Source organism: Strongylocentrotus purpuratus, unplaced genomic scaffold (assembly GCF_000002235.5).
Source record: "Strongylocentrotus purpuratus isolate Spur 01 unplaced genomic scaffold, Spur_5.0 spur5_scaffold_20, whole genome shotgun sequence".
Taxonomy (NCBI): domain Eukaryota; kingdom Metazoa; phylum Echinodermata; class Echinoidea; order Camarodonta; family Strongylocentrotidae; genus Strongylocentrotus; species Strongylocentrotus purpuratus.
The window spans coordinates 6021521-6047121 of NW_022145606.1; the positions used below are offsets into that span (position 1 = coordinate 6021521).

General features: G+C 39.5%; 1 protein-coding gene across 1 annotated transcript in view; it reads right to left on the minus strand.

Annotated features, from left to right (window-relative positions):
- LOC587208 (kinesin-II 95 kDa subunit) overlaps positions 1 to 25601 on the minus strand; it is a 64163-nt gene that overhangs the window by 23254 nt on the left and 15308 nt on the right. Inside the window, exon 4 of the mRNA XM_030992662.1 lies at positions 24747 to 24871. Within this exon, the coding sequence (XP_030848522.1) occupies positions 24747 to 24871 (125 nt within the window). The remainder of the gene's footprint in view (positions 1 to 24746; positions 24872 to 25601) is intronic.

Below are 25601 nucleotides of genomic sequence, written 5' to 3' on the forward strand. Positions count from 1 at the left end.
TAATGTAGACACATATAACAATGTTTCTGTGTTGACATGAGCGATAATTAGTGCAAGAGCTAATTAACTTATAACTAATTAAGTTTATGCCAATTACTGTAAGTTTCAATTGGATCCAATTGAAACCAATTGAAACCAGTTGAAACCAGTTGAAGCCAACTGGTTTCAATAGGGAAATTGGAACAACTGGTTCCAGTTGAAACCAATTAGGCAACTGGATCCAGTTGGCAATTGGTTTCAACTGGTTTCAATTGGAACCAGTTGGCAATTGGTTTCAACTGGTTTCAATTGGAACCAGTTGTTCCAATTTCCCTATTGAAACCAGTTGGCAACTGGTTTCAATTGGATCCAATTGGTTTTGCTCCAATTGGTTTCAACTGGATTTTGGTCCTGGGAAGGAATAAACAAAGAATAACATAAGGAAAGATAGAAAGAGAAAGTGATAGAATGGTAAAACAAAGAATAACATAAGAGAAGGTGATAGAAGGAAGAAACAAAGAATAATATAAGGAAAGATAGAAAGAGAAAGTAATAGAATGATAAAAACAAAGAATAACATAAGAGAAGGTGATAGAAGGAAGAAACAAAGAATAACATAAGGAAAGATAGAAAGAGAAAGTGATAGAATGATAAAAACAAAGAATAACATAAGAGAAGGTGATAAAAGGAAGAAACAAAGAATAACATAAAGAAAGACAGAAAGAGAAAGTGATAGAATGATAAACACAAGGAAAGAGAACCCAATGGAGGCGGCCTTAGTCTGGCTTTTCAAACGTCGAGCCGCCTCCAGGGCCGGCCTCAGTGCACTTTCAGACGTAGGTTTAACAGGGCCAGGTTTAATTCGTCGCTGTGACAAATTCAATGTCTAGTGTATAATATGTTTTATACAGACTGCCATACATACATGTACATGTACATCCATTCTGCTTCTGAATATTATCTTTAAGATCACATCAATAGCCATGTATATGAGAGGGTATAAACCTTGGTAATATTACTCTGTTCCATCGGAGAATCTAATATTCACCTTTCTACAGTATTGTTATTAAAATACTATATAAAGACACTGGATTTGAGAAATTCAACATGACAGTCGCTCTGCTACATGTATAAAGAGCACTATGTCATTTACAGTCTTACAGATTATACACACTAACCACTGGACTTGAGACTACTTAAACACAAGGCTTTGAACTTTGAACTATGTCTCCTACATGTATGAGGAGATCATGAGCACTCCATTTTCCATTCGTGCGAATGCATTCAAACTGTACACTGTAATACTACTTCATTGTTTGATGGAGAAGAATTCCTCGTTGCTACAGCAGGAACAAACAACAGGCTGTAAGTAATATCTTCCATCTATAATAATTAATGCTTTTACCGGTAATCATTTTAACAAAATGACCCCATCTCCTTCTGGTAACATTATAGCTTGTAACGTGAAGTGGCCGTTAGATACATGTTAGTAATGGTTGTCTTCTCTATTGGTTGATGTTTAGTGCTGAGTTTAGTAAGGATGCGCTACAATACAAATGTAATGATCCCATAGTGCACGACGTACTATTCATATTCGCCTGACTCAGTATGAATATATCAGCCATAATATAATGATGAGCAATATAGGAGTAGAAGATAAAATAATAAAGAAAAATTCAGATAAAATGCTTGATCTTCTATTCTGTGTGTCTGCTTTTCTATATATTGTGGCGGCCGCCCCCGCCTCCGTCTCCAACCTCGACCTCTACGTCGGGATTATTCTCATTCCCAGCTGGGGAAACTGATTCTTTATATCTGTCAGGATATTCGTCAGCCGACATTATTTATAATGTATGTCCGAGCGGTTAGAGTAATTAGATCTTATCTTTTATTTGAGGAAAGACGGGGGAAGCTACAATACTTATTTACGTTCGTTTCGTCGAAATATACGACTATGAAGGAGTACCAGTCAAGAAGAAAGACAAAGTGTTTATAGACTCATAATTTCAGTTTCAAGACAAAAGAAAATGGTCAATTTTTATTAATGCATGTACTTCAAATATTTACAACATGTTTATATCACCACTGTCACAAATACCTTGTGCTCATAGTTGTGCTTAATGAATTTATACGACTGTCGTTATTATATTCGAATACATGTAATTAAGTGAAAGCAATGATTCATTGGGATTTATGGGACTTGGAAGTTTTTCTCTTAGTTTAATTCCATAGCATCATAGGGGGAGAGGTGGACTTAGAATATTCCTGCATCTTAATAATAGTGGTTCATTAATTCCAGCATCTTAATTCCAGCGTAGACTTCCTTGTGTACCTTTATATTCCAGGGAGGGAGAGAGATCTTATGTATGGTACCAGTTCCGACGAGCGCCCAATTCCAAGACAAGTCCTTAGGTGGGGGGGGGGGGGGATTTCCAGGGAGAGACTAATAGTTCTGATTCCGACGAGCGTCCAATTCCAACTCCTCCCGTTTTAGAAATGTTACGGGTTATAAAGGCATAATGCGGACGTGGGGGAAATCGATGCGCTAAGCGATCTTGGAAAGTACGCGCGCAGCGAAAATGGACTTAACATGAAGACTGTGCTAGTTCAGAGCAAAATATCTAAGTAAATCTCTTATTTTACCATTAATTAAATACAACACTCTGAATGACATATCATTTGCAGTAAATATTAACAAGTCACATTGTCTAAACAACTTTCCTTCCAAATTCATGTGATATTTTGATAAACAATTACAGTTTAACATCTTAAAGCATCTCAATAATGGATCCAAATGTCAATCGCTCGTATGCAAATTATTAACGTAAACATTGTGCGTCGGTGTATGATGACGCGCTTGAAAACAACAATCATTTAAGTTAGGCCTCTTTGTTACGTCACGACCGCGGAGCGGATCGTTACACAGCCCTCCTCCTTACAAAATGCGTCCTCGCATTTGAGACATTATTAGGTTTTCCTGGGCGATAACCTTGTTACCATGCAACCTTGTCAAAATTCGATTGCAAGTATATACAAAACCAAAAATAACCTTAATCAATATTACCAAATAAATAGGTGACATTTGGAAGAAAACACTTGTCTTATTTTGCCCACTTTAATCTTCTCCTTCTCTGTTACATCACAATCTCTCTATCAACACCAGCATCAATCAAATATACATCTACAACATAAGACATCTGCTTTTCTTCCAAAACTTGTCAATTCTCTGTTCCTATGCAACATGGAACGTGCACTTATATATTCTTAAATTTTCATCGCCCTAGATTACCTATCACAAATAAATTCTAATTCTTAAACCTACTCAGTGGTGTTACAATGTCAATAATGTACATTAGTCCAGGCTAGGCCCCATAGGAAAGGACCCGAACCTTGCTTTTTTATATATACAATGTTTTTTGATGGTTTCTTGTCAATTCGAGGGTGCTGATTCCAAATCCGATGAGTGCCAGACGCGTAACCTTGAGCATTTCTCGTAAACGGCGAAAATTCAAAATGGCCGCCAAAATGGCCGCCAAATCATGAAAATGCTTATTCTTTGGCCATTTAACAGGTTATTTTATGTTTTCTTGTCAATATGAGGGTGCTGAATCCGAATCCGATGAGTGCCAGACGCGAAACCTTGAGCATTTCTCGTAAACGGCGAAAATTCAAAATGGCCGCCAAAATGGCCGCCAAATCATGAAAAGTCTTATTTTTTGCAAATGTTTGGCCATATAACAGGTTATTTTTATGTTTTCTTGTCAATATGAGGGTGCTGAATCCGAATCCGATGAGTGCCAGACGCGAAACCTTGAGCATTTCTCGTAAACGGCGAAAATTCAAAATGGCCGCCAAAATGGCCGCCAAATCATGAAAAGGCTTATTTTTTGCAAATGTTTGGCCATATAACAGGCTATTTTATGTTTTCTTGTCAATTTGAGGGTGCTGAATCCAAATCCGATGAGTGCCAGACGCGAAACCTTGAGCATTTCTCGTAAACGGTGAAAATTCAAAATGGCCGCCAAAATGGCCTCCAAATCATGAAAAGGCTTATTCTTTGCAAATGTTTGGCCATTTAACAGGTTATTTTATGTTTTCATGTCAATTTGAGGGTGCTGAATCCAAATCCGATGAGTGCCAGACGCGTAACCTTGAGCATTTCTCGTAAACGGCGAAAATTCAAGATGATGAAAAGGCTTATTCTTTGCAAATGTTTGGCCATTTAACAGGTTATTTTATGTTTTCTTGTCAATTTGAGGGTGCTGAATCCAAATCCGATGAGTGCCAGACGTGTAACCTTGAGCATTTCTCGTAAACGGCGAAAATTCAAAATGGCCGTCAAAATGGCCGCCAAATCATGAAAGCGTTTATTCTAAGGACATTTATCCTGTTGCTTGATGTTTTGGGGCAAATTAAGGGCCAGATGCGAACCAAATGTGAATCTCACTACACCACTTATTATTACGCAGTTTTTTAATTCTTATCATCATAGTTTACAAATTGTTCACCGTAAGCTCATATAGCTGCAAACAAATAAACTTTCCTTTCTTAGGTTGATTTTCTCCTGTCCAATTATAATGAAAATGGCCGAAAAACCCAACATGTGCAATGATGTATGCCAACTGTATACCGAGTGTGTGCTTTATCTAGATGTTACTCACATAAGTTTAGATGCAATGCTATTGATTCCAAATGTTAGTCTTAATATGGGTAGCTTTACCATTGTGAGCAACTGAGCATCGGATGGTTTATTATTCAAGGGTCAACAATTTTGATTTAGCTAAAGACAGAAATCCAGTGCTTCAACTACAGTATACTGGAATACGCGAGTGATAATAACAGCAAATTGTATCTATCCGCGTGGTCCAATAAGTTGTGCTGCTCTAACCCCTGCATTTTCGCAGTGGATACCATTACAGTAAACTCAACAGGCTAGCTAGAAAACAACAAAGTATACGTTGTGCAATGGGAAGGTTATATATGAATAAAATAATGAAAACATGAATATATGATATAGATATTCATTGTAAACCATATCCTTGTCCATTATAGACAATCATTTACCATTATTGAAGTCTTTTAAGTTTTAAGTCTTAACACCTCTTTAATAACAGCACCGAACAATGTCAAATCGCACTAGTCTTCACAACCGCTAATGTCACTGTCACTCTCTTCTAATGCCTTATTCATTAGATTTTGGCAATGGACATCGCCCTTTATACAGCGGCAGAATTCCGAGCATGCCAGTGAAGATTTCTTGCAGATGCACTTGGCTGTTCGGCAGTCGCTCCTACACCCACACTTAATGTTGAGGACTATTCCGGTGCGACTGGCTGATCATTTTCAAAATATACAGGTTGAATCGTAGAAAACTTCTTCCTCCATCCATTCTTCAATGGGTCTTATTCTAGGCTGGTATAGGGCTGGGGGTACTGGCTTGCCAGCAGCCACACACAACGTCACTTGATAATAGGCACGCTGGTAATCTGGCCGAAAAGCGGCCATAGTTGGTGGAAGACTCATCAATTTGAAAGGGGCTATATAGGTGCTTGCCACCAGCCTTCCTTGCGAAAATGATCCTTCGCATTGTGTCAAGAGAATCATTTGGTTCTTCTCCTTACATGGATGCCCCGTATGTCAAGCAGGATTATATTACTTCATTGAGAAGGGTTTCAGTATTCCCAAAGGGTATAGAGAATCAGGATAGCTATAGCTCCAAATTCTTCAGTACAGAAGCCTTTCCTACTCTGTATCAAACAGGAAACGGTGTCACTTATACCTAATGTATGGGCTCAAAGTAGATAGGGCATGATTTTCTTGTGTTTCTTGATAACCTCATTGATATCTATGACTGCTCGAGTGTGAGATGTTGATTCCATTACCACCTTTTTTGTGTGTGGTATGCTATTAGTTTGAAAATGTAGATGGTGTGCCAGAATGAACAGAAAATCTGTATCATCGCACACAACTTTGATAGGTGAGTGACCATTCTCAGCCTCCTTTATCACGTGGTAGGCCATTATTACATCTGCTTCTTCTTCAAGTGCCCCAACAACAATAATTATTGGATGCGGATCGGGTCCAGTTATGATCAGTCGTTTGCCCTCTTGTGCTAATTGCATGGAACACAACTGATCTACGATCACCTTGATGACTTAATTGTTGCTTGTCTGCAGAAACATTTAGGATGACGTTCTATTTTGACAGAGGATACTCACTCTTCAGCTATTTTACACGGCTGCAACCTTTTGCACGTGCTGTTCGTAAAAAACGGACTTGATGCTAAACTCATACTATCTGTCTAAAACCACATGAATAACTGGTCATCTGTCTGCATATTTCATGAATGTTGCTACAGCAACATCTACAAAAGTACACACCTTTGCAGGAGAAGCAGGACACGGAACAATCCAAAGAAGAGCACATCCATCAAGCCTGATATAACATCTGGCACCTGTGCATTTTGTTGACTACAGTGTACCTCAACTTTGCTCCTTGAATTCAAGGCAGACTTACTTGTGGAACGTGCATCACCATTCTTGTCGAACAGTGCGGGTGCATAGGGAGCCAATTCATAATAGAAGAAGGTTTTGGTTAAAATTGCTTCCCTTGATGTAGCCATGATCTCGATTACTTGGTCGTAGATCATCCCTGTATTGGCGACTGTAGCTCTTGACGACATATATCAGAAGCCTTTGCCATTCCTTTGACTTTCTTCTTAATTGTGCCATGGAACCCCTTCAGCAACTTTTTTTCGTTCTCGTTCATCTGATCAGATCCAATCTTGATTGGATCATCGGCATTTACTGCTGAATCATCCACAACCTTTCCAGTGTAGATGTTCACCAGGCTTGAAGGAGGGTGCTTCTCACTGTTAAATGCATCTAAACAAGTCGATAGCGCCTCACGAATTCTTTTTCTGTCAGCCACATCTGATTTGATTCTGTTGAGACGTACATGTACTCTCTCCTTACAGTGACAAGTGACAACTTTCTGATCTTCCCCTTCTTGCATGGCTTCCAAGTCATTCTTCAGTTGTCCAAAGAGGCTGAGAGACAAAACCCAGAGAGCAAGGGTAGAGCCATTCAAAGTGGAAGGTCCCTTTCCATAGCGAATGTACGCCGTTTCAATGTACATATCGGACCAGATGGTGCATCACAAGTCATGTTCTCTATCTGACTGCTTGAGTAATGCTGGTGGCAGCTAGACTTTGCATGGAAAGGAGATAATACAGCCCATAGCGTGCAAAATTTGTATGCCCTGAAGCGAAGAAATAGAGCAATATTTCCTTGACAGTTTGCAGATGGAGAGACCAATCACCCTCCCTTCCAGCTCTAACAAAATCCCGTTAGATGATCATGGGTGTTACAAGACAGTTCACCCACAATTTAGTAGTTTGACTGCCTTGACTGCTGGCTATTTCAAACAACTCGTCGAAGTCAGTGAAGTGGTGGTCTTCCAGTACTTATCTCAATATTTCCTCAATGACAAATCGAAGCACCCTGAAATTCTGTGGGAATCTCTTCCCATCAGACAGAAGTTTTTGAACTCTAGCAAAGCGGCCAAATTGAATTTTTGCATTTTGTGAAAAATGCTCAAAGTTTCGCGTCTGGCACTCATCAGATTTGGATTCAGCACCCTCATATTGACAAGAAAACATAAAATAACCTGTTAAATGGCCAAACATTTGCAAAGAATAAGCCTTTTCATGATTTGGAGGCCATTTTGGCGGCCATTTTGAATTTTCGCCGTTTACGAGAAATGCTCAAGGTTTCGCGCCTGGCACTCATCGGATTTGGATTCAGCACCCTCGTATTGACAAGAAAACATAAAATAACCTGTTAAAAGGGCAAACATTCGCAAAGAATAAGCCTTTTCATGATTTGGCGGCCATTTTGAATTTTCGCCGTTTACGAGAAATGCTCAAGGTTTCGCGTCTGGCACTCATCGGATTTGGATTCAGCACCCTCAAATTGACAAGAAAACATAAAATAACCTGTTAAATGGCCAAACATTTGAAAAGAATAAGCCTTTTCATGATTTGGCGGCCATTTTGGCGGCCATTTTGAATTTTTCGCCATTTACGAGAAATGCATGAGGTTTCGCATCTGGCACTCATCGGATTTGGATTCAGTACCCTCAAATTGACAAGAAAACATAAAATAACCCGTTAAATGGCCAAATAATAAGCGTTTTCATGATTTGGCGGCCATTTTGGCGGCCATTTTGAATTTTCGCCGTTTACGAGAAATGCTCAAGGTTACGCGTCTGGCACTCATCAGATTTGGAATCAGCACCCTCGAATTGACAAGAAACCATCAAAAAACATTGTACATGTATATATAACAAAACAAGGTTCCTTGCTCTCTAGCCTGGACTACATGTATATACAATATAAGCAATGGAATCTGTATAAGAAAGAAATAGAGATATAGATGAGAAAAACAGAGATGAATAGAAGAAAGAAAGAAGTGAGAAAGAAAGTTATAGAGAAGGAAAGAGGAGAAGGAAACAGATCCAAAGTATAACAAAATATGTCTATTCTAAAGTTTATTTCCACAAAACCATTTCTAATAAAAGAAATGTGCGGGTCTTCTATTCCTCAGTGGATAGCGTCGAGTATCTTCTTGTCTTCTATTTACAGTCACGTCTGGCGTTGAATCATGATCAACCTCTTCAGAGTTGGACTCCATCTCTCTGGCATCATTTCCATCATCTTCACGTCTAGTATGAGCTGTCTTCCATTCCTTAGGCTCGTCTCCATCACAAGGCTTTAGACGGTCAAAGTGTACAACCTTCATCTTGGTTCCAGGACTCTTTTGGATTCTGTATGTCACATCAGACAACTTCGTCTTAATCTTGAATGGGCCATTCCATCTGTAACTTAGTTTGGGACTGATGCCTTTGTGTCTCTGATTATTTCGTAACCAAACGAAATTTCCTTCCTCGTAACTACTTCCAGTAATCTTCTTGTCGTAGTTTCTCTTCTGTCTTCGGAGATTCTTCTGACTGTGCTCAGTAATCCTTGTATAGACTTTATCCATCCTGTCTCGTAGTTCCTCGACGTAGTCTGTTCCAACTTCCATATCTGGTTGGATCATGTACTGATCTGAAAGCATTTTCAGTTCTCTTCCGAACATCATCATGTTTGGCGTTTCTCCTATTGTCTCATGAACTGAACTTCTGTATGCCGTTGTAGCTATATGTACATACTTGTCCCAATCTCGCTGATTCTTTCCAGGCTCTATTAGCGTGACAAGCATATCGAGCAATGTTCTGTTGAAGCGTTCAATCATTCCGTCTGATTTAGGGTTATATGCCGTCGTCCTTGTCTTCTTTATTCCCAGGATCTGGCAAACTTCTTTAAACAACTGTGACTCAAAGTTCCTTCCTTGGTCTGTGTGAATCTCAGTTGGAACCCCGTATCTACATATAAACTCTTCAACTAGTTTGGGTGCCACAGTACTTGCTTTCTCATTAGGTATGGGATAAGCTTCTACGAACTTAGTGTAGTAATCGGCTACTACCATTATGTACTTGTTTCCGTCATTCGTTTCTGGCAAAGGTCCTAGTATATCAAGAGCGATCCGTTCCATCGGACTTCCACTTCTTCTCTGCTGTAGAGGTGCTCGCCTCTTCTTACCAGCTGACTTCCGTCGAGCACAAGATTCACATTTACGGATGAAAGACCTCACATCTGCCTTCATTCCTACCCAGTAGTATCTCATCTGACTACTCTTCAGTGTCTTAGTTGCTCCCAAATGACCAGCTAAAACGCTACCATGAAGTTCTTTCAAAACTTCATCTATTTTCCTTCCAGGTAATACTAGTCGCCACTTCACTTCTTTGCCATCTATAGATTCCCATCTACGATAGAGTATTCCATCTCTGATTTCAAGTTGTTCCCAATGCTCTAACAAGACTTTAACTTTCTTAGACATTGCGGAAACTTCTTCCTTTGGTGGTCTGGTCTTCATTTCCATAGCCTCTAGCACAGGCTTTATATTTGGGTCGTCTAGTTGATCTTTCCTCATCTCAGACAGTCTCTTCTCATTTGTCATCATTATTACACGGGCTTTGGCTGTTTCTTCCTCCTTGACCTTGAACTCGCACTCCAGTCCTCTTCCACACTGGCCACATGGTCTTCTCGACAATGCATCTGCATTCCCATGACTTCTACCAGCCCTGTGAATGATCTCTATATCATAAGCTGCGATGACCTCAAGCCATCTTGCCAGCTGTCCTTCAGGGTTTTTGAAATTTGTTAGCCACCTTAAAGCTCCGTGATCTGTTCTCACTGTTACATGTCGACCGTAGAGATATTGTCTGAAATGCTTCAAGTAAACGACAACTGCAAGTAGTTCCCTTCTTGTAACGCAGTAGTTCCGTTCTGCCTTACTTAGCACTTTACTTCCGTAAGCAATTACTCTTTCCTTTCCATCTTGTACTTGTGACAACACTCCTCCAATCCCATCCTTACTGGCGTCTGTGTCAAGAATGAATGCACCTTCCGTATTCGGGTATCCCAGAATAGGTGCAGTAATCAATCTTCTTTTCAACTCTTCAAACGCATCCTGACAGACAGAGCTCCATTCGAACTGTCCGGCACGGCGCTTTTCCGTGAGTTGATGAAGAGGTTTGGCTATACTAGCAAAACCTTCAACAAAACGTCTGTAGTAGGATGCAAGACCAAGAAAACTTCTAACTTCCGTCACATTCTTCGGCGTCGGCCATGTTTTTACAGACTCAACCTTCTCTGGCTGTGTTGAGACTCCCTTGCTTGATACTTCGTGTCCGAGATAGGACACCTTCTTCCTGAATAGAAAGCATTTCTTTGGTTTTAACTTTAAGTTGGCTTGTCGTAGTCTATAGAATACTTGACGTAACCGTGAAAGTTCCTCTGGTATCGATTTACCAAAGATAATCAAATCATCTAAGTAGACAAGTAATGTTTCCCAATGCAATCCGGTTAGTACTTTATCCATCAATCTCTCAAAAGTGGCTGGGGCGTTACAAAGTCCAAAAGGCATCACGTTCCATGAGTAGAGTCCACCATCAGCTACGAAAGCTGATTTTTCCTTAGCATCTTTGCTTAAGCCTACTTGCCAGTATCCACTTGCCAAGTCCAGGGTTGAAAACCACTGCGCTCCTGACAAAGCATCCAATGTTTCGTCTATACGAGGTAGGGGGTAGGCGTCCTTGATCGTGGCAGCATTCAGTTGCCGATAATCCACGCAAAATCTCTGAGTTCCGTCCTTTTTCTTTACGAGTACAATGTTTGAAGCCCATGGACTATCAGTTGGTTCAATAAGACCTTTCTGTAGTAGCCCTTCCACTTGCTCCTTGATTTCGTCTCTCTGCCCAAAAGGGTGCTTGCGTGGTCGTTGTCTAATTGGTCGCTGAGTTCCAGTATCTATCTTGTGTTGTACCAAATTAGTCCTTCCAATATCATCATCTCCTCTTGAGAATACATCCTGAAATTCCGTCAATAACTTTCCAACGTCTTGGCGATACTGATCTGGTATTCCTTCTGTACTTCTCTTTAGCAAATCCCTCAAATGTTCCGGAACTTTTCCATCACCAACAGTGGTGTACTTGGGGACTTCTTGTACTTCACTTGTATCTATTACGGTCATCATAGCGATTGGTGTGTTCTTCTTTATTACTTTGTTGGAAGTAGATGGGTTGAATACTCTAACAGGCACTAACTCCTCCCCTGTCTTGATTAGAGTTCTAGCTGTAATGAGTCCTTTCTTCACTAATTGTTGTTGAACATTTCCAGCCTCTATTAAACCTAGGGTGTTAGATTTAATTCGATCTCCTTCCTTCATTGATCCAAGTATTACAGCTTCATGTCCTGCGGGGATTGTAGTAGTTTCTGACGCAGTTATGCGGCAGGATAGTCTTTCTCCACTTTCATTCTTGCACTCTACTTTGCCCCATTTTGTGGTGAGTTTGAAATTAGTCAGATCAATGCTAGCCCCCATTCTTGTTAGATTGTCCAAGCCGAGGATTCCATCACTACTCACATCTGCTACCAAAACTGTAATTACTCCTTTATTTGGTCCTATCTTCATCTCATGAGTTATTGCTCCATAAATGGCTAATGGTGAACCATCTGCTAACTGTGCACTTATGCTACGATGTTGCAGAGGGGGTCTATCTTTTTCATCTAATTGTTCATATGATCGTCTAGAAATGTAAGAATCTGAAGCACCAGTATCAACTAGAAATTTGTATTCCTTGTCCTGAATGTGCACTGGAACATAAAGACCATCAACATTTTGATTTATACTGGGTATGAAACTTGTCTTTGTTTTGCTAGGTTGGGTCTCAGTTAATTTTGGACGTTTGGCCGCGCCACGACCCTTTGGGGCGACCACTTGTCGTTTGACTGACGCTGGTATCTTTGTCTTGACCAGTTAGATTCATCACTTGGATAGTTCCTTCCTCTTCGATCCATTTGTTTCTCACGGCATTCTCTTGCGAAATGGCCAGGTTTCTCACAATAGAAACATGTTTGGGTTTTCACATCAAATCTTCCTTCATGCGCTGTTTGGCTTGGTCTTTGATTAGTTCCTGGTTTCTTCACATATCCCTGACATCTTTCCTTGTTAGGTTGACTTTCCATAGCTTGGCCTAGGACTTTGTTGACTTCATCTTTGATCATCTTCTCTAGATCCACTTCAGAGCCGATTCCTCTATTGTAAGTAGGCTTAACCTTCCATCCATTCCTCTCAGTCTCCGTCTGTAGAAATGTCTCAGTGGTTATTGCTGCTTGAATTACCTCATCTAAGCTTGTTGCCTTAGCATGAAATATTCCCATACGAATCTCACTACTACGAATAGCATCAGTAAAATGAATCCTAGCTAGTCTATCGACCCCTTGACTTTCAAAGTTTGGATATGCCTTATCAGTTAGTTCCCTAATATGACGTCCTAGTTCCTGAAGTGATTCTCCTTGACGTCGCTTACGATTCCTAAGTTCCAACAAATAGCTTTCCTCCTGTTTGGCAGAAGAGAACCTGAATGACAGTTTACTCTTTATTTCTTCAAAGTTCCACTTGGTGCCTCTTTGTTCTTCTAGTAATCTCAGAGCTTGACCTCTCAAGCTAGCAGCTAGATACTTGGCAGATTCCTCATCTTTCCAGTTGTTGATTTCGCAACAAGATTCAAAATGCGAGGCGTAGTCTTTCCAGTCGGTACTTCCATCATACTTGTCCGGCATGATCAGTGGTCGATGAGTAGTTTCCCGAATTCTATCTTCTTTGGCATAGCGAATATCATCATTCCTCTTTTGTGCTTTCATCTGGTTAGTTTCTTCCTTATGTTTCCTCGTCTTTGATTCATCGACATGAGATATTCCTTCCTCGTCTCCATTTTGGATTTCCATTCCTAATTCCGGTCGTCTATTTGGTTTGAAGTTGAATTCCACTTCATCATCTGAAGAATCAGATAGTTCTTCCGTGGAGGAGTCTGAGCCAACACTCCTCTTCCTAGGTTTCTTTGTCAACTTCATCATTTGCCCCATTAACTTCGTTAGTTGGCTTAATATCCGACTTTGTAATTTCTCTGACCTACTCTTCTTTTTCTTTGAACTTTTTGTACTAGACATTGTCTCATCTGAGGAGCAACTTAGTTCATCTATTTCTTTCTTAGACTCTGGTACCTCCGCCATATTAATAATCCCACTTCTGACACCAAATTTGTGGCGGCCGCCCCCGCCTCCGTCTCCAACCTCGACCTCTACGTCGGGATTATTCTCATTCCCAGCTGGGGAAACTGATTCTTTATATCTGTCAGGATATTCGTCAGCCGACATTATTTATAATGTATGTCCGAGCGGTTAGAGTAATTAGATCTTATCTTTTATTTGAGGAAAGACGGGGGAAGCTACAATACTTATTTACGTTCGTTTCGTCGAAATATACGACTATGAAGGAGTACCAGTCAAGAAGAAAGACAAAGTGTTTATAGACTCATAATTTCAGTTTCAAGACAAAAGAAAATGGTCAATTTTTATTAATGCATGTACTTCAAATATTTACAACATGTTTATATCACCACTGTCACAAATACCTTGTGCTCATAGTTGTGCTTAATGAATTTATACGATTGTCGTTATTATATTCGAATACATGTAATTAAGTGAAAGCAATGATTCATTGGGATTTATGGGACTTGGAAGTTTTTCTCTTAGTTTAATTCCATAGCATCATAGGGGGAGAGGTGGACTTAGAATATTCCTGCATCTTAATAATAGTGGTTCATTAATTCCAGCATCTTAATTCCAGCGTAGACTTCCTTGTGTACCTTTATATTCCAGGGAGGGAGAGAGATCTTATGTATGGTACCAGTTCCGACGAGCGCCCAATTCCAAGACAAGTCCTTAGGTGGGGGGGGGGGGGGGATTTCCAGGGAGAGACTAATAGTTCTGATTCCGACGAGCGTCCAATTCCAACTCCTCCCGTTTTAGAAATGTTACGGGTTATAAAGGCATAATGCGGACGTGGGGGAAATCGATGCGCTAAGCGATCTTGGAAAGTACGCGCGCAGCGAAAATGGACTTAACATGAAGACTGTGCTAGTTCAGAGCAAAATATCTAAGTAAATCTCTTATTTTACCATTAATTAAATACAACACTCTGAATGACATATCATTTGCAGTAAATATTAACAAGTCACATTGTCTAAACAACTTTCCTTCCAAATTCATGTGATATTTTGATAAACAATTACAGTTTAACATCTTAAAGCATCTCAATAATGGATCCAAATGTCAATCGCTCGTATGCAAATTATTAACGTAAACATTGTGCGTCGGTGTATGATGACGCGCTTGAAAACAACAATCATTTAAGTTAGGCCTCTTTGTTACGTCACGACCGCGGAGCGGATCGTTACAATATTTTCCCTCCACTCCTCGTAGTACATGTTTTTGTCTCTCGTTGTTTCTTGCCCCTATACAAATTTAAGTTCGTCGCGAACTCGTATTATGCTCGTGGTAAGCTTAATAAGATCGTTTTTTAGGCTTTAAGCTCGTAACACGCTCCCAGGACGCTTGTAACGATCTTACAAAATCTTGGCGAGCTCGTGCACGAGTTCGCCACGAGCTCGTGGCGAACTCGCGGGTAAACTGGGGAGCTCGTGGCGAGCTCGTGGATAAAAGAGGGAGCTCGTGGCGAGCTCGTTGGTAAAAGGGGGAGCTCGTGGCGAGCTCGTGGGTAAAAGGGGGAGCTCGTGGCGAGCTCGGGCGTAAACTGGGGAGCTCGTGGGCGAGCTCGGGGGTAAACTGGGGAGCTCGTGGCGAGCTCGTGGGTAAAAGGGGGAGTTCGTGGCGAGCTCGGGGTTAAACTGGGGAGCTCGTGGCGAGCTCGGGGGTAAACTCGGGAGCTCGTGGGGAGCTCGTGGGTAAAAGGGGGAGCTCGTGGCGAGCTCGTGGGTAAAAGGGGGAGTTCGTGGCGAGCTCGGGGTTAAACTGGGGAGCTCGTGGCGAGCTCGGGGGTAAACTCGGGAGCTCGTGGGGAGCTCGTGGGTAAAAGGGGGAGCTCGTGGGTAAAAGGGGGAGTTCGTGGCGAGCTCGGGGTTAAACTGAGGAGCTCCCCAGAGCTCCCCAGAGCTCCCCAGAGCTCGCCACGATCTCGCTGGTAAACAGGTGATCCAGCTCCCAGGAAAACAGTTAGGTACACAGTGTGAGTCCCAAAAAAATTTACACCTAGAAAATTGCTAATTATTTTAAAAATTATCTGTGAACAGTAAATTATTATACATTCTATGAAAGAGTGTTTTATCTTGAATCATTGAATCATTTAGTATCATTTTTGTGTGGTATGTTTGGATGAACAGGAGGCATTGTATGCGAGAGTGCAAAAATCGACTTGCGCCAAAGTTGCTAATGTGATGTTTGAATAAAACAATTGCGATATGGGTATTATTTCAGTCATTACAGATCAACATAACATCCCAAACAAAATTAATCATGCCACACATATCAAAAATTGAATATATAATATCAACGAACATTGTTAGTGTGTTTGCTTGTGACTTTGCTTCTGCAAAAAACATATGCAATGCATTTCATTTGATACATTCAATTCATTCTCTCACTCCGCTGATCCCAACATAATACATACTGTAGGCATCACTTTGGCGCAAGTCAATTTTTGCACTTTTACAAACAATGCCTCCTGTTCATCCAAGCGTGAACACATACCACACAAAAGTGATACAAAACGATTTGGAATAAAACACTCTTTCTCTCCTATAATAATTTACTGTTCATAGATGATTTTTAGAATAATTAGCATTTTTCTAGTTGTAAACTTTTTTTTGACTCACACGGTATACATGTATATGTATTTTAAAGTTCCCTTCAGGATGCCAATTTCTTTTATTTATTCTATTAATATATGTACATGTATTTTTAAAATGTCTTGGGCCAAGGAAAATGAGTTCCTACTTCCTAGTTTCTTGTCTCCACCAGCATCCTTTTTATGTAATTTTTTTTAAAATAAAAAATATTGATCTGAAGATATCTCTCACCTGAAATAATTAAGGTAAACAAATGCATACTTTATTATTTTGATACATTTTTGAGCCTCTTTGTCAGAACATAAAGTGTACATGCAATTACATTGAAAGTTCAGAAAATTTGTGTTGAAATTGAAACAATAGCTTTTTCATGCTGAAGTAACCTGTCAAATTACTTGTAAATTTAATTAAATTCTTTTGAAACTTTGAAACATTTATTTGCAGCATACCAGATTGGGAAGGGGGGAGGTTGCCATTTATTCTGACTGTATCATATATTTAACACCTTGAAATGTCACTATCAGGTATTACATAAGAGCACACACCCAGACCTTGATTCGAGGTCAACTCCCTGTTTCTAACTTGCTCTCTCCTTATGTACATAGGATTCCCCACTGCTAAGACACAAATCTCTATTCCTCTCTTTTCCCCACTCTCACTTTCTTGTTTACTCTCTCTTGTGGAATTACCACTGTTAGCATTCCTGATAAGAATGAATTGATGTGTTATAGGCCACTTTGGGCAAGTCTTTCTCCATCTTGCTTTTGTAGAGAGCAGACATGGGTTTTGAATGGTATTGCAGCTCCTTTGTTTTAGGTAAGAGAAAAACTAATTCCTCACACCTTATAACTAAATGTTCTACTTGTGTATTTATAGGCCAACAGTTAGGCCTACCTCTCTTATACATTTATGAAAGAGAAGTGTAGAGTAATGATTAATGAGATAAAGTATTTATTCTCTTTCTAGTGAGATATCTTTTCATATATTGGGAAGTTTGTTTCTCTATCTATATAGCACATAGTATATTCACTTCATTAAAGTAACATTAGATATAATCTATGTGATAAGGTTATATTCATGTAAATATTCCTGTATCTTGACTGACAAACCCTATCATTTAGGCAACATGAGAGCACATTAATGCATTTTGTCTGAATACTGAAAACTAGTTTGCTAGCGGATATAAAGAAGGGATTGTTCTAGAGATCCTATAGTATATGTACATGTATCATTACTTGGTACCCTGGGTTGGTGAATACACTGACAAGAAGGGGGATGCTATAGTTATTGTATGAATACCGCTTTATTAGTTTGGATCTTTGTAATATTATGAGTGATTAGAATGATGGAATAATTACCAAAATGGATAATAATATTTCTTCAAAGGCAGAGTATTATACAGTGTAATTACTCACATATTTAATTTCATTATACAGTGTAATTATATAATTTGGAAATCATTTATTCATTCATATCGTTGTGTGAAGTTGTGAACCCTGCATACAGGTAACATGTATTTTACAGGGTTTGTATTGACTCTAATAAAAAGATACTTGTTTTAAGTTATATTTTATGTTATATCTTTTCTTTCTGTACTTTGATATATTAGTGTTTCCATTGATTGATATCCCAGAAGTAATGAGCTTTTAACTTTCCCTTATTCTAAAGAGGATCACTGTATTCTTCACCAGCTTGCCAACTGAATTGTCCCTGCACAGCCAGCCTGCAGATGTTAACAGGATATTGGAAGGTTGATAAGTTAGATAAATATATATGCATGCCAATAGCTCAACAGGATCATCAAGTTCACCTCTATATGTAGACACAAATTAGTTCTCAATAGGGACTTTTAGATTTGCACGAAGACAATGTGGATTGCTACGGTCGACGTCCTTTTTATGCACTGCCTTCAATGGACGTCACAGGTTTCAGTCCACGCAAATCTAAAAGTCCCTAATGCCAACATGCTGTTGAGCACGCCATTAAGCTCGCAGCCATTTTTTTTCCACAAGATTGTCGACGAACTCGTTGACGAGCTTGTCGACGAACTCGTACGAACTCGTTGACGAACTCGTACGAACTCGTTGACGAGCTTGTCGACGAACTTGTACGAACTCGTACGAACTCGCCAACGAGCACGCCAACGAGCTTATCGGCCAGTGACGAGCTGCATATTTGGAGCACGCCAACGAGCTCGCCAACGAGCTCGTCAACGAGCTCGCGTGCATGCTCGTAGCTAATTTGCATATTTGGAACGAAACGAGTTCGTCTGCGAGTTCGTCTGCGAGTTCGTCGACGAACTCGTGGGCGAGCACGCTGACGAGCTCGCGTGTTAGCGTACTGAAATTTGTATAGGGGTGATCCGCTTCTCTATGTTTTCTCCTGAAGTCATTTCTCTAATTGTATTTGTATTATTGTTAACGATGCAGGTTATTTGCTACCATTTGCTCCTCATCATGGCGTCCAATTTCCCAGAAGAGAGAGATGAAAAGGTCAAGCTACGTGCTAGAAAGGGTCATGACATGACATGGTCATGTGACAAACACGGGGAGCCAATCAAATTTTACTGCAAAGAACACAAAATCCCTGTTTGTCATCCATGTGCTACCAAAGAGCACTGTCAGAAACCATGTGAGCTAGAAGACATTGAGGATGTCATCTTGGAGAGGAGGAGGATACTGGATGACAAGCAGCAAGAGATAGAGGAAATGAAGAAACAACTGAAAGCCCTTGACGCTAAACTAGATTCCACTGTAACCTCTGCAAGTAACCATTTTCAATCAGTCAACGATGAACTTAAGGTGGCATTCGAAGACAAATTAAAGAGTGTGAAAGATAAGGAAAAACGATCGATTCGTTCGATCGATGACAAGGCAGATGAAGAAATAAAAATCATTAACGAAAAGAGGGAAAGACGGATCAAATCATGTCATGAAGAAGCAGAACAGCAACAATTAATTCTCAAAGAAAGCCAAGCAAAAGTCGAGTTAGAAACAAAAGCAATAAGCGAGGTGGTTCCTAAAAAGATAAACTATCTCAAAGATAAGAATCAGCACGCAATCAGCACAATCGATAATATTGATTCCAAGATCAAAAGAATCAAACAAGAGGACAAAACATTAGTGCATGAAACTCTTCAAGTACTTGCATCCCTACATGAACATTTAAGTTTGAATGTTCATCAAGATGTTAGCGACTGTCTTGACCGAATACAGGGTGAAGTTCAGAGATTGAAGTTTGTTGAGGGTGAAGTAGGTGGGGAACACTGCGGGAGAATTGACGGCTATATCGGTAAATGGGAGCTTGTCAAGTCAATCCACATTCCATCGATTGTTAATGAACCTGTAGTGTGTGGTTTGATCAGTGATGATGAGATATGTGTGCGGGACGCAATGAACAGGGCCACGTATGTTACAAATATCAGCACTAAACACACACAGAAAGTCATTGAAGGAGGAAGTAACGTGTTTATTATATCATGCGCCCCCATAGACAGCAACGTAATAGTATGTGGTACATGTAAGTCCGGAGGAGGCTTCACGGGTGACAGCTTGGATGGATGCATCACTCTCTATGACAGACAATGGAAGGTGATTAGAGACATCAGCATACCAAGTAATACACGCGGTTTTAATAGTGTGTACGTTGATGTTGACAGGGATGGGATGATCCTCGCTGCTCAGCTCGGTAAGTCTAATATCTATGTCATCAATCCTGCTGATGGTAAGATAGTAAACACCATAACGATGCAGGGCAAGGTGGTGGTGGTTGGGATACGAGCCTTGTCATCAGGTAATATCGTTGTGGCGACAGATTGTAATGGATTCACTGTCATCTCACGATCAGGAGAAGAGAAAGCTGTCATACACTCTGATGAGTGGCGCCGGTCAGGGTGTCACGTTGACAAACTGACAGACACACTCTACATCAAATACTGGAATACAAAGCGCACTATCTACGCAGTTGATCAGGTGTCATGTGATGGTATCATCCAGGCAAAGAGGATCGTGGAATACAAGCAATCAGACATATTCTCCACCTTGATGAGCCCATGCCTCTTAACCCCTTCTGGTAATCTTGTAGCTTGTAGCGGGGAGAAGTTTTTTGTTTTTTGCGTACAAGAATAGTTTCATTGTGTAAGCAATACAATTATCAAACCTTCCTTGAATTCGGCATCTTGTTATTAACCCAAACTACAGCTCAGAAACTGGGCTTTGTTCTGAGCGTTCTGAGTCGTCATTTTTAAAGCTAGATTCCAGAATTATTGATGATTTCTAAGAAAAATCATTGTCATGTTCGGAATCTCTGTCAATGATTATTTTACATGTCTTTTTTTTCTCCATTTTTTAGCCCGTTTTGGTTAGAGTGGCCCTTTGATTAAATACATACCAAACAACAGCACAGCCCCTGATGGTACAGGTAGTAGTACTAGTAGTACAAATTATGATAATAATAATTATCATAATAAAATGTATATACAGTAGGCTTGCGGGTGCACCATGTGAGAGAGAGAGGGAGGATTGAGGGGTAATGAAAAAGACTCTCGATAATCTTTCTTGAGGGTGTGTAGTCCTGAAAGGGACTGTTTGTATAGTCTTGAAAAGGACAGTTGGTTATCTTTCTTAGCTTATAGTTCTAAGAAGAACTATAGCGCTTAGAACTATAAGCTAAGAAAGATAACCAACAGTCTTTTTCAAGAGCCCTCAATCCTCCCACTCTCTCACATGGTGCACCCGCAAGCCTACTGTATATCGACATCACCATGCAAACTGATACAGTTACAGGCAGCATCTAATAAAATGTATATTTACATTACAATGGAATAGTGTATCATAGTAAATTTCTCATCTCTTAAAAGAGGATAACGTTTGATGTCCATAGTGGGTAGTTTGGCCTCCATGTATGTATATATCGAGGAAAGCTAAATTATTTGCAATCGTATTAATTGTGTTATAATGCAACCTGTTTCTGTCTCATGTTTTTTAAATTCATTGTTTTTAATGTTTTGCCTTCCTTCACACACAATTTGGTCCATGATGCCATAAAGGAAAAATTGATCCAATATTCCGATGGAAATTGTTTTCTGTTTTTTGTCAGCTCCCATCGGAACATGTGATGCTCTCAAGAGCTTATGAAACTGTACACAGAGTGAAACAAGACAACTGATTATTATAGCTTTCTGAAAGATAATATGTTATTTCATTTCAAAATAAATGCCTTTTTTCATGTCTTAAAATAAACTGAACATTACAAAATACAGACCTGCCAACCTCTGGAGTTCAAAAACTGTATTCTTTATTCCCAAAAGTTGTAGTTTACTGACAAAAGTTGTATTCTTAAAAGTATTCTTGTACAATGAACTTTTTTTCTGTTACTATCATGAACTGATTGTTGTACATACTATAAACTCTTTTTTCTGTTACTATCATAAACTGATTTGTTGTATATACTATAAACTCTTGTTTGTGTTACTATCATAAACTGATTTGTTGTACTACAGACTCTTTTTTCTGTTACTATCATAAACTGATTTGTTGTACTGTAAATTCTTTTTTCTGTTACTATCATACTGATTTGTTGTACTATATACTCTTTTTTCTGTTACTATCATAAAATGATTTGCTGTACTATAAACTCTTTTTTCTGTTACTATCATAAACTGATTCGTTGAACTATAAACTCTTTTTTCTGTTACTATCATAAACTGATTTGTTGTATATACTATAAATTCTTTTTTCTGTTACTATCATAAACTGATTTGTTGTACTATATACTCTTTTTTCTGTTACTATCATAAACTGATTTGTTGAACTACATGTATAAACTCTTTTTTCTGTTACTATCATCAACTGAGTTGCGTTTTTAAAACAAAGGAATCAAAGGCATCGTTTAACAATTATAAATCTAAGATGCACGGCCCTACGTGCTATCAGTGTCTGTGATATGGTGTAATATTGAAGCACTAAAAAAATTGTGCTTCAAAATGATCAAAATCTGCCTCAAAAGAGTAAAAATCTTTGAGTGACCGGTTGTACCATACTCGTTTTCCCCAATAGACTGTACAGTTATGAAAACCATTAGGAAAATGCAAAATATGATTTCGATTTCCAATGATAAATATCTTGATAATCGGACAGGTGATCGGCTTGTAAAAGTCATGGGGTTCCTGACTGACATACAGGTTTATAATTATCATTGCAGCATGAGCTCCCGATACCATTTGTGTTACCAAAATGTCCGGTAAAGGGGTACTTTTCACGCACCAAAGTCCAGCTCGTAGTACACAACAATACGGCCCGTATTGACTTTACACTCCGTACTTAGGGGGGTGTTTTCAAAAGGAGGGAACATCCATATGCGTACCCTAAATAACACTGAGTGGGGGGGCCGGGCCAGAATCTGAGACTAGGTTACCGGATCCCTTTAAGCGAACCAGGCTGATCCAAGGTATCCCTTCCTTCGCTGTCAAGTATCAAACTTTATCAAATACAGCAAAATATAAGCATGTATGTCAGGGACCCCTCTGGAAATAAGCTCTTGAGCTTTCTTAGGTTATCCTGTTCAAGGTGACTTAATTTTGATCTGTTATTCTATATTGTTGTATGTTGAGGCTTGGTGAATAAAACCAATCAATCAATCAATTTAAAGCTAAGACCTTAGATCCTTTTATTATATTATATTTGTTTGTGAAAAATTTGTAATTGTAGAATTATAGTCTAAATATTTTAACAACACAGAGTTAACAAAGTGAATTTCGTGCTAGAGTTAAAGGGGAATTAACCTGTCGTCTATGAAGCATTATCATGAGAGAAGGGAGGATTGGGGAGTCCTTAAAAAGAATGTCAGTAATCTTTTTTTCTTGAGTGTGTGTGTGTGTGTGTGTGTAGTCCTGAAAAAGGACTGTTGGTAGTCATGTAAAAGACTGTTGGCAGTCATGAAAAAAGTTTGCAATCTGTCTTAGCTTAAAGTTCTAAAAAGAAATAAAGCGCCGGTTGGAGAGGATGGGTAGTTGGAGTGGATCAATGTTTTGAACAGGTTGACTATCCGTCGTCAGGAGTTTACATGATATAGAGACTAAAACAACGTTTCATTTGAAATATAAACCATTGCTGTAGGCCAAATAATATATTCTTTCAAGTACAACAAAGATACTCTACTTCGCCATATATTTACAAGGTTGTCTGGTCCCCAAGAAAGCTGCCATTTTGTAGAAATTTCCCTTAAAAACTTCTGTATTGTGAAGTTTCGCAAGGAGAACTGATGTAACGCGCAACGCACGCGCTACACGTCAAGGATGGTGTACTGTTAGGTGTTTGGTTGTAAAAATTGTTCTTTGAAAACCATTTGAGGGGAAATCATTTCATCGGTTTCCAGACCAACACAATCGCAATGAAATATTCAAGCTATGTAGCAGAAGGTCTAGGTGGAGAAAAGTACTAGTACGACAGGAAAAACGATGTGTTCTGCAGTAATCATTTCACAGTTTACAGCAGGGAAACGTATGTACAGGTGTACGCAATAACGGTTGAATCCATGTGATACCCACAATGGAACGTACTGAAAATTCTCAGAGCCGCGAAAGACGAAGGATTTTGAAGAAGAGTTACGTCCTCCCTTTCGTCAAATGCATGTTTTATTTTTCAAATAATGTATGAATGGCCTTCAAAATGTACATGTACATGTACATGTAGCAGTTATTCCTCAACTTATTACAAGGGTTGGATTTCCCTTTCAAATTAATTTTACATCTTGGGTGACTGATTAAACATACATCCATGAATGCAAGTAGGGCTGATGTGTTTTGCCTGAATATCAACTACCTTGTGTGTAGTGGTGGTTATTTTTACCTGACTGCTAAAAAAGCATAAATGCTTGTTAGTAAGCAACCAGAGGACTGACGGCTTTAGGTCCTCTCTGAGAGAACTGGTAATGAGGATTAATGCCTTACCAAAGGGCACTAGCTGCTCTACCAACTGAGCTATCGCAACTCCTCTGTTTCTAAGCTGTGCAAGCAAACAAAGTGTCTGAGTATTTGCTTACATTCACTTTTAATAGTGGATACAATATTTCTTCATCAAATGCATCAAGATAAAAGAGAACAGGAAGAGTTTAATTCCAAGAGGAGCCAAATCCATTTTTGTAACTTCGGAGAAAAGAGAAATTGTTTACCAGACTTCGTACAGGCGTCTATAGAAAAGTGATATTTGAAGGTGCATTTTTTTACATAATTGCTCCTAAAATGTAAATAAAATTTTGTTGACAGACGGGTACTTACATGTACATTAAGTGAACAATGTTCTGATATCAATTACTCCATTTTCATCACAAGTGGATTTAGCTCATATTGGAATTAGGCTCTTCATGTACACTACACAGTGAATGTCTTTCCAAATCATGTCCCTCAATGCAACTTAAGTCCCATCACTACTATTACACTCCACATCAGCAGAACCTACCTTCCATAGTGAATGTCTTGCCGGTTCCTGTCTGCCCGTATGCAAATATTGTCCCGTTGAATCCTTGTAACACAGACTCCACTAAAGATCTGAACGTCTCATCGTAAAGGTCTATCTGTTTGGAGCTGAAGAGGGGGAAAGGAACACAAGAAATTGGTCTGAGCAGTGACTGACATGGTCAAACAATACAGGTATACATTATAATGATAATATTCAGTGTTTATATAGTGCTTAAAGCCCCACTGCACTACTTATAGCTATTTGCGCCCTATGTAGCAAACAATGCCTAATCGGTGCCTGTTGGTCCCCCATGATCCTCTTTTTCTTATGTTAATTGAGAGCTGATTGAATGAGATAACCACCTGCCAGTGACCTTTCAGTGTGGTCTAATCCCTCCTGTACAACACTAGTACAAATGGCCTTTAATACATTGATGATGTCTCTATATAGGATGCTTTACAGATATATATTATGACCCCGGTCATCGGATTCAGGCTAGCCTGCAACCGATGTATGCACATTCTCAACTCCCTGGGGAGCATTCCAGCCAGGCGTCATTTTACAGAGGCTCACAATGCTGAGCAAACTACCTGGTACCCTACATTAAATATAGCATCCTAACAGGTACCCATTTAACACCTGGGTGGAGAGTGGCAAGTGTAGATTTACGTCTTGCCAAAGGACTGCAGTACATGAACAGTTAAAGTCACAAGATCTTCTTCAGATTGTTTAAAGAATTAAATTTGAAAGAAAAATAATGAAAAACAGAATGTGATTGTAGTTTATGCATAGGGCCATGTCATGACAGTAACCTACACAAATATTATACCAGGGTATTATCAAAAACAGGGAAAA